The sequence below is a fragment of the Triticum aestivum genome, chromosome 3D (genome assembly GCF_018294505.1).
Source record: "Triticum aestivum cultivar Chinese Spring chromosome 3D, IWGSC CS RefSeq v2.1, whole genome shotgun sequence".
In the NCBI taxonomy this organism is placed as follows: Eukaryota; Viridiplantae; Streptophyta; class Magnoliopsida; order Poales; family Poaceae; genus Triticum; species Triticum aestivum.
Genome location: NC_057802.1, coordinates 457,854,666 through 457,864,838, shown reverse-complemented (window position 1 = coordinate 457,864,838; position 10,173 = coordinate 457,854,666). Strand labels below are relative to the sequence as shown.

Below are 10,173 nucleotides of genomic sequence, written 5' to 3'. Positions count from 1 at the left end.
AGGTGTACCAGATTCGTATCTGGGGTACTCTCAAACGATCATGATTCTGAACTCGGACAAAAACCACAAAAGAAAACTACTATATTCAAACCTGAATGATTGGACAAAAGAGTTTTCTGGTAGTCTTGGTGCATGCCATGGTGTTGCTTTATTCCATCTTGGTTACTGGTGGTTGCTTTATTGTATCTTCAGAATAGATTCAACCCTCAGGTACTGGATTATAGCAGCCGGTGACCATGTTCTGCAAGTTCGCCGGGTAATTGCAATAGGAAATCCCATGTTCGTAACATGCTCTTCTTTGGAAGAAAAAATGGGGTACACGTTGGTCCACTACATGGCACGAAGCAAGCATGTCCGTACATTCAAAAACGTTCGAGGGAGTGCTGGGTATTCCTCTAGCAAAAAGCTACTCCTCCCGTTCATAAACATAAGGTATTCTAACTTTTTCTGAATTAGATGTATACAGACATATTTTAGTCCGTATGTAGTCCATATCAAAATATTCAAAACATCTTATATTTGTGAACAGAGAGAGTAAATGACAAGTTTGGAGAAAGCTCCTAGGGTCCTGTTATGTATTAGGGGTCTATTTGGGACCGTTCCGCTTTTTAAAATTCAGCTTCGATCTAGAAAACTCAAGCCGAATGAGATAGATCAACGATGTCCTGCTAAAATAACTAGAATCTAGGGTACAACTCCTATCTTTTCGTGAAATTCTTCTAGATGTGCTCCCAAAACTCTAGTTCGAAATGTCTTCGTGGAGTTGGGAAAAATTACCCATCTCCGCCACTGGTAAGTGGATACTCCTTCGTTTTCTCCCCACGTCACGCAACCCCCAATAGACGTTTCCCACCGATTTTTCTTTCTTATAGTTGTCGAGCTGGAAGACAAACAGAATAAACTACTCTACGGTGTGGCTGCAACTCATAGATGAAACTGCTCTAAAGGGGATTTGACGGAGTGTAGCTTGTTTTGATGGAGTGGAGTAGTCCCAAACATGCCCTGGATGTATTTCTTTGTGGACTCTATTATTATTATTTTGGAAAAAGAAGAAAGAAAGAACCCAGCCTCTTCAGCGGCCGATGCACATGGCCTTTATTATTGTAATGCGTCAACATCCAAATAGTGTGAAACAAAAGGCTTAAAAAATACTTCCTCAGTTTTTATTTGCTCAGCTTATTAGCTTTGGCGAAAATCAAACTTTGTAAATTTTGACAAAGTTTATAGACAAAAGTATTAACATATACAATAACAAATCAATACCATCAGATTCATTATTGAATATACTTTCACATCATACAGATTTGTTATTTTAACTATTCATATATTTTTCTATAAACTTGGTTAAACTTTATGAAGTTTCACTTTAGTCAAATCTAATATGCAGAGTAATAAAAACGGAGGGAGTACATATAAGGTTAGCCCAGCAAACTGAAAGAAATATTATAAAATACTCTCACGCTTCAATAATCCGGACCACCGCGCAAAGGTTGGACATATCCAGGGCAACCGATTCCTATTGGCTGCATCTAAAAGCCGCGAGCTCCCACACCGCCGCATGTTAAAGATAAGATCACAAGCGGATTCAATTGGTAGTTTTGTAGATAGCCTAAAAAATAAAACGGAAGCTCTCACGATGTTAAAAACACAACCATTTCTATAGTTACATATAGCTTATACTCTCACTCGGATTTGAGCCTTAAGTTTAGGATGGATCCCTATCAACTAATTTCCGAACAAATTCGTTATTTTTGTAGGATGAGGTAACCAAGTTACTTTCACCACTGAGCATTGCCTCCATAGTCGGAGTGAATTGGAACCTGGCAAAGCGTATTTACTCGTGATAAGATTTAAACTATTTTGAACTAAAATTTTATAAACTTCATATGGGGCCATTACATTTTACAAAAAAAAAACACTTCATTTTTTTAGTAACAAACACTTCATTTTTTTTGTGCGGTAGCAACAACTCCTGCAACCTTTTCACATGGTTTTTCTTCTTCTTTTTTTGCGTGATCTCAGGCCACCTTGCATAAAAATTCTTGATGAACTCACTAGCTCAACACACTTGCTAGTAGCCACTGAACAGATAAGCTAAACCCCCCAACGAGAAAAAGAATGGATACAGATAAGCTAAAAGAATGTTTGGATGCTCTTTCCAACAGTGAAAGGCACGGCACAGTACGTAGCACTGGGCCGGATATATATGCATGCGGCCATGCAGCAGCATGCATATCTGAGCCCAGCAGCATGCATATCTGAAGCGAGCCGTGAGTGATGGTCGAGTCACAATTACAACACGTGTCGATGGGCGACTTATCGGTCGATCGGCCGGCCGGCGGGGCTAAAAAAAAGCTATAGTAGGCATCATCGTAGGCAGGATCCAGGCAAAGTGGTCGTGCTTTTGGGTCATTTTTCCTCTGTACGTGTTGTGGCCCGATTTGCTGCCCAACTTTAGCCCTGCTTTCTTCCACTGTAGAGTGTACTAATTTGCATGTCTGTCTGCTCAGTGGTCTTTCCTTTTTCCCATTGCGCACGTGTGCGACTTTGGTCCGAATCCCCGGGCGGCAAACGTCTCGTCCTTGTCCCGACACCTACACATATAGCTGAGCTTTGCTGTCAGCTGCTGGGCATTCTCACCGTCGATGAGCATGGCCGTCGATGAGCTGGGTCATGGGTCGTCAACTCATCCATGGAGAACCGACCGAGAAGTGACAGGTCACTAATTTTTCACTGTAGTCCATGTGTGGCTAGTCGTTATGTACAGTGGAAAGTTAGATTGAACATGCACCTCAGAGCAGTTGGTTTGGAGTAAGTGGCCGGCCAATGTTCCAAGTTCCAAGTGCAGCTGTTTCATCCATTTTCTTGAACAGATATGTGATGTGCATGTCCCCATGGCTGGCGTGACGGAATCCCGACGTCGTCACGTCCGCTTCCAACTTGAAGCTAGCGCCCATGCAGGCAGTACATGCTTATATTCGGTGATATCTCAAGTGATATTCCAGATGTGAAGCTCGGTACATTTCGTACCATGCATGCATGCATGGAAAGCGCATATATTGATATGCATGATGCGGTTCTCGAGATTAGTTCAGTGCTCAGTTGTACGCAAGAACGACGTCGGTTTTTAGAAAGAAGGTGATAGATGGGAACAAGATGTCAATATAATCAGCATATATTCTTAGCATATCGTCCATTAATTTCGATTGGGGTACACATATCATACAGGACATACTACACGAGTCGGCATGCAGTTTAGCCACACGTACACATATCATATGTAGGGGCTAGCGCTCATACATGCATGAGTTATTTGCCATCAGATTAATCATACACGCTGCAAGACCCGGTTAATTAATTGACTATTATTTGTTTCCAGTTCCAGGGACGGCTTGGCCCTTGAAACCCTCCAGCTGCGCCTTGCCCCTGGGCCCGTTCTTCCTTATGTACACCCTGTACTCGTCGAAGGTCATCGGGGGGTAGAGGGACGGCCGGTCCGGCCTCACCAGCTCCGCCGCCGGAGCTATCGGGACATCGCCTTTCGGGTTGTAGAAGAGCGCGAGGGAGATGCGCTCCTCCTTGGCGTTCACGATCACCCGGTGCTCCACGCTCTTGTACACAGAGTTGCTCAATATCTGCATCCACAATTAGTTACACCAACAAATAAATCAGCTCATGATCTATTCGCACATATAAGTACGGAGCAGTGTGTATACGTTGCTGACAATATGCATGGTTCATGGCTCACGCACATGGAATGTCTAGCTATATGCCGATGAATTAATTGTCCGTGCCGTGCATGCATGCATGCATGTGCGCGCTTGTTGTTCGGTACTACGTACATGGATCGTGGTGTGATCCGCCGGCCAGAACATGCATGAGTGTATGTCCGAGGGAGTTACGTAGTTGCTTCAGAAGACAAAAGTACGTACGCAATGCCGTAACGGGGTGATCACAATAATCGGCGTATTTTATGGCCGGCCGGCCACCGTCCATGCATGTGCGCGCGCGAGCTCTCATGCCGGGCTGCGCGCAAGTCTGAGTCAACTCCGGGAACAGATTATTTAACTGCCGACCGTGTGGCCAAGAGATCTTTCCGATCGGTTTTGTTTCTCGAAGCCGAACGGCACATGCATGGATAGACGCTTGCATGCATGCACATGCAGACTAATTATACGTACGATGAGTATATATACCTGGATCTGGTCGCCGACGTTGACGATGAAGGCGTCGTCGCGGACGGGCTGCACGGTGACCCACTCGCCGTCGGCGCGGCGGACCTGCAGGCCGCGGACGTGCTCGTCGGCGAGGAGCACGGTGAGGACGCCCGGGTCGGAGTGCGCCGAGAGGCCGAGCGTGAGGTCCGGCTGCGGGCACCGCGGGTAGTAGTTGGCGCGCAGGCACGCGCCGCACTCGGCCCCGCCGAACGCCTCCTGGAACCTCGCCTCCTCCAGCCCCAGGCTCGCCGACAGCACCTTCATCAGCACCTCGCACAGCCTCGTCACCTCCCGCCCGTACTCCTCCGACACCTCCCTGCAACCACACACATGCATACATATCACATCAGTGAGAGTACGTGTACGTGTACGGGTTTTCTCAAGCTAGACGTAGACGACGAAAGTGGCCTTCTGTTAACTTGTGCTACTGTCTTTGAAGTACAACCAAAACAGTGATTCTGCACGTGTACATCCATCTGTTGTTTTTAGAATTGTTGTTTTTAGGTCAACCGGGTACATCCATCTGTTGCTATGCTTAGCTGGCAAGCTTGGAATAGTAGTCATCACACTCTTGCCGGCCTGACGCTTTTGCATGAAAGAACCTTTCGCCTACTTTCCGTCCCATGCACGTGTTGGATTTCATATATGCTGACAAAGGTGTACGAAATGAATCTCCTTTTGTAATTGCACTTGTACACCCTATTTTTTAAGCAACAATGGCTATTACCACTTTTTATGTACTGATGATTGCAGTACATATGTAGATGTAATAGCCATATATATGTAGTTTATAATTAAATATACGATGTTCTAACTTTTCTCTAAATCGGATGCATACAAACATGTTTTAATTAATGTGTTTGTTCACTTATTTCAGTCTCATGTATTTTATATTTAAATATCCAAAACATCATATATTTATGAAAGAAAGGGAGTACAAGATACTGACGGTCAAAGTTCTCAAATTTTGAATTAGTCAAGTTTATAGGAGTTGCAATGAGTACACAAATGGTGTTTGTCAAATTTCTAGTAGGATCAACGGTCGCCGTGTAATTACTTCTCAGCCGCCGAGCGAGGGCACCATGCATGCAGATGAATCAGCACATGTGCAAGTCCACTAGCCAGGAAGAATCGTGTGGAAAATCAAAAGGCGGGGATCATCGGGATTCGGGAACATACTTGCAGATGGCGGGGTTGGTCGGCCAGTACTTATCGGGGCTCTTGGCGGCCTCCGGCGCGAGGTGGAGGAAGTAGTAGTCCCCCCAGTCGAGGGGCCCGCCCTTCTGGACGCCCACCCGGCTGCCGTACCCCTCGTACGTCCGCGGCTGGTTGGCGTACTGCTGCTTGGCCGAGATGGGCAGCCGGAAGAAGCCGCGCCAGGCCTCCCGCACCGCGCGCATCAGCTCCGGCGCCACCCCGTGGTTCACCACCTGGAAGAACCCCCAGTCCCGGCACGCCGCCGCCACGGCCTCGGTGATCAGGCCGTCGATGCGGCCGTCGCCGGCCGCGAGGAGCTCGCCGAGGTCGATGACCGGAATGCTGTCGTCGGAGGGCTCGCGGAGGGCGTTGGCGGCGGCGGCCAGGTGCTGCTGCGCCGGGCGGTCGCGCGGCGGCTTGACGTAGCAGCCCGGGATGGCGGCCAGGCCGCTCTCGGCGACCGCCTGCACGCGCACGATCGGCTCCGGCCACTCCTGCATGCAGTCCGCCATCGCGCTCGCGCTGCCGCTGCGTGCCACCTGCTGCCGATGGAACAGTGAAAGGGTGAGTAAAAGTGGGCACAGAAAAAGGCAACCCGACGACTATGCGCAGTGCGCACGCACACCGGCTGCCGGCCTGAGCCGCGTCTCGGCACATGCACGCAAAGCACACGAACACGACGGGAGCATAGCTAGCTAGCTAGCCAATTAAACGAGTGATGAACCACGAGGGGAGGGGAGGAGAGGAGACGGATGGAAGAATTAAACGGCCGGGGACAAAGCACGAGCACTGCTCATGGGAATGCTACGGACGGCCGACGACGTCTCGTGGACGGTCGACCTCGATCGTGCATGGCACCGATGGCGAGAGGAAGGCATGGGCAGCCACTAGCTTGATGGTTCATGGCGCCATAGCCATTACACACGGTGACTAGCAGGAGGACGCGAGCTACAGCACAAGGGATCGAGAAGCTAGGAAAGGTACGTACGTACGGCGTGCTGGACCGGAGACAGTTAAGCCGCGATCGAGTGTCGTGCTCGAGCTTGGAGGAAGTGGAGGAGTGGAATGCGCGCCGCGGCTGCTTAACTCTTCGCTGAGCCGGCGCTCGGCAGGGGTATATATAGGAGGGGAGAGAGAGATTAAAGCCCGGATCAGCCGCAAGCTCTTGCGGTTTGTTGTTTAATTTGTCTTTTCCATAGAGGAATGGCTGAGCCGATCTGATCTGGGTGGCCGGCCGGCCGCAGCGCGCACAGCTGGGTCACAGCACGGGCCCCAGACCGGGAGGGAGCGGCGGAGGGAGAAACGTGGTTTTTGTGGGGGAATTGGGATTCGTTCGCGGTCGAGCGAGATGGGGGCCGCCTAGCTTGATGGCGACCGGCCGGCCGGGAGAGGAACAACGCAGCTGGCGATACCGCGCTGCAAGCTAGCTCCCGCTCGCTCGGATCAAACTTGATTAAATGTTGTTCAACTCACGGCGGCAGTCGCACGAACGAGCCAAACAGTTTGTGCCGCCACGTTTTGAGGTTTGACAAGACAAAGTCAAAGAGGTGCGGGATCATCGTTTTGTTTACACAGGGAGTAATCCGTAGCACTCCATTATTAACAAAAATAGATGAAATAATGTCGCTGAACTTGAATTTATCGAGATTGGTCGTCAAATCAGAATCGAAATAGTACTATTAAATTTATTTCTTTTTTTAAGGCCGAACATAACCCATTTCCATTCACTGAATAACAAAACAGGATTACTAAATCTCAGTCGACTGAGATTTAACGAAGTCTCGGTCGATGCCATATTCGTTAGATCTTACATGGAGTCCGTGTAAAATTTTCTTTCTTTCTTTTTATATGTTCTATCACTTGACTGAGACTTCGCTAAGTCTCAGTCGACTAAGATCTAGCCACACCCGTAACAAAAATACGACACCGATCTAAGAGATGTTCAGGAGCCGGGCAAAGGGAGAGTGAGTTCAAAGCCTCACCAGGAAACCCACTTCGGGTGCTCGCAATCGAAACATCCACTCTAGTTGTGCAAATCAGTAACTCCACATTGATCACGCAATGCAGTGGATGCATTGATTGCAGGCCACACTCCAGTCATTTGCACAGCCGCACAGATCCTCATTGTGCTATTGGGGTTCTCTCTAAGCATCATCGCGCCACACTCCAAGGCACCTTGGTCTTCCTTCTTCACTAAACCTGCCTAATATATAAGATTGACATAGGAGGAAAACACAATTTCAAATGACGTTCTAGGGTGCTTGAATTCACAGGTCACTCGGTTACGACAATTCCAAATTGCCCAACAAACCACAACCAATCCAACCGTACAAAGCTTCTCACCGTCACATATGAACATGTAACACCAAGAGAAGAACTGCGAAAGGTTATTAGGACTCGGTTCAAAATACCAAGCCCATTGTGTGCCATCCAACTCTAGCAAGTGGACAAAGGAAAAACAAGTATTGAGAAGTTTCCTCTCGTTACAACAAGAACATTTTGGGTTGTCAGCCCAATTCCTCTTTTTCATAACATCCTTAGTCAAAACAACATACTCCAACAGTATTTTCAAAGGGATTTTAGCTCTCTAAATCCATTTAAAGTCACAGCCAACAGTATTTCTTTCAAAATATTCGTAAAAAAATTAGTAGTAAAAGTCTTTTTAGAGCCAAGGGACATGGACAATTGGTCAGGCCTAGGTTTAAGATTTAAACCAACAATAGTAGAGCACACTTCATCCCATTGGTTACTCAAGGAGGGTAGAGAAGCCTTCTAAAAAAGGCATTCACAGGCATGTTGACTCCTAGTGAGTGTTCGCAAGGTAGTGTTTATCAACTATGTTAGCAACACTATGTTTTTTCCGCGAAAAGGCCTAAGGTCATATATTAAATATCACATTTCCTGATTGTCAAAAATAGGTATCACATGTCCTCAGAAATACACCATACCTTACAAGAAATACAAAGAACCATTCAAAATCTTGAGGATTTCGAAGTCTTCTTCCTCCAGCGTCCAATGACGGCGCACTGTGAGCATAGCTCGATGCCGCATCTAGGCATCCACCTGGACGGAGCAAACTTTTTGAAACCCAAGAACTTGTGGAAGCAGCGGCCAAGAAGTCATCGATGCAGACCAGGAGACGCCGGCGGCCGGAATCCATGAAGTAAATCACCGCCCCGGAGCAAATAAATTCTGATAAGAGCCTGTAGAATATTTGAAGACCACGGAAGCCAGCCGAATCTATAGGTATCCATCAGAAATCTAAATCGATCGGATCCGGAAGACCTGCTGGAGATTAGTAAGTTGTGCTTGGTAGCCAAACAAACAAGTCGCCTGAAAAACATTTCCACCAACGTGGTTCCTGGACCACCCTCTCCCACCGCGCCCCTCCTTCACCCCAAACACGCAGCACATACACACTGCAATGCTAAACCGGACTAGACATGCTATGTGACGATGTGAAGAACTTCATTCAACGCCTCGCCTTGTATTCCATGTTGATCTCATAATTGTGAAAAAAATGTGAAAAGGTCATGAGGTAGGACAACATCCACTCTCGGTAGAAAGCATCAATTAATCTTGAGCTTTCTTTGATTGCATTTTTTTAAGCTCTCTGACAGCCACACTTGACGACAGAAAAGCAATGATCGATGGTCCCCGATATAAAAGAAAGAGAGAAAAATAAGCAGAATTAATGGACACAGTTCGGCGCGTGATTGCCCATACTCTTGCCCTCTTGTTTTGAGCTTTCTTTTTCGGAAAAACAGCCGCACGATGCATCAATTAATTTGGCGCGAGGGCCGCCGAAAACGAGTAACAAACAAAAATACGTATGCAGTAGTACTACCGTACCAGCTTTCGCTGAGTACCTAATTAAGTGTCTTTGTTAAGTAAGTACGGTACAACTATACAAGGAAAACGCACGCCTTACTTTTGCCCTAGCACTCATTTGGTCTGGTGGTAGAAGCTCCAAGATCAAGATCATGGTTGTTGAGCCTCTCGTTATCTGGACATCATGGAGCAAAGGATGTCGCGGTCGGCAGTCCAATCTCGACACCATATGATTGTCAATATAATTTTCTTGAACTAATGGGGAAATAACTTGCAGACTTTCCGGAAGTGGCATGCACCCCCTCGTGTCGTGTCGTGCTGCTCGTTGGTCGCCGCATGGGACAATTGGCAACTACGTACACCGATCTGATCGGATGATTGTTGCCGCTACGTGTCGCCGACTGGCTTTGCTTTTTTGTAAACTAGTTTTAGAAAAAACGGGCTCTGCAAATGCCGACTTGATGGCGGATGCATGCATGGCGCCAAGGCCGCAACATAATGTGGTATGGCATGTGGGTATCTACCGGTGTGATGGGGACATAGAGATTGGGATAAAGCCAAAACCGACAGCGGGAGGAGATCCGTGGCAGTAGACGCGACTTTCATCTTGTCGTGGTGCTGCGCATGCTTGTACCGTTCTACTACCGCTTAGTTATGTTTTTATGCTATTTTTCTACTATAACAAATAAATGAGAAAACAACGTGTTTAATTATTTTCATGAGACATCCCTTTTTGCTTCAATTTCTGTGTGAAGTGCGCGCGAACAATGTTTCGTTTTTTATCGTCGGATCGGGCTGTTGAATTACTACTCCTACTTCTCTTCCGTTACTACTCACTCCTTTTCGGTTTATAGGGCTCAATTCAAAAATCTCACCAACCAAGGTAGATGGTGAGTGCTGGAATATTTTTTGTAGTTTGCAAAAGCAC

The 10,173-nt window shown here is 47.3% G+C and overlaps 1 protein-coding gene across 2 annotated transcripts; it reads right to left on the bottom strand.

Moving 5' to 3' along the window:
• Positions 1 to 3,096: 3,096 nt before the first annotated feature.
• Positions 3,097 to 6,490, bottom strand: LOC123079641 (jasmonate-induced oxygenase 2). Of its 2 annotated transcripts, none has more exons than XM_044502439.1 (4): positions 6,403 to 6,490; positions 5,397 to 5,956; positions 4,197 to 4,533; positions 3,097 to 3,635 (listed from the first exon to the last, which is right to left on the bottom strand). In XM_044502439.1, the coding sequence occupies exons 2-4, from the start codon at positions 5,924 to 5,926 to the stop codon at positions 3,366 to 3,368; spliced, it is 1,137 nt and encodes a 378-aa protein (XP_044358374.1). In that variant the 5' UTR covers positions 5,927 to 5,956; positions 6,403 to 6,490; the 3' UTR covers positions 3,097 to 3,365. The 2 variants fall into 2 exon arrangements, with proteins under 2 accessions (XP_044358374.1, XP_044358373.1); XM_044502438.1 differs by having other exon boundaries at positions 5,397 to 5,953; positions 6,403 to 6,488.
• Between the last annotated feature and the right edge of the window lie 3,683 nt (positions 6,491 to 10,173).

What these genes read in the sequence shown, in the direction of transcription:
- LOC123079641 (XM_044502439.1), bottom strand. Translation starts at nt 5,926, where the DNA reads ATGGCGGACTGCATGCAGGAGTGGCCGGAGCCGATCGTGCGCGTGCAG. An exon ending in ACCAACCCCGCCATCTGCAA is followed by an intron (nt 4,534 to 5,396) that starts GTATGTTCCCGA and finishes GTGTGGTTGCAG; the next exon opens with GGAGGTGTCGGAGGAGTACG. An exon ending in ACGTCGGCGACCAGATCCAG is followed by an intron (nt 3,636 to 4,196) that starts GTATATATACTC and finishes TTGTGGATGCAG; the next exon opens with ATATTGAGCAACTCTGTGTA.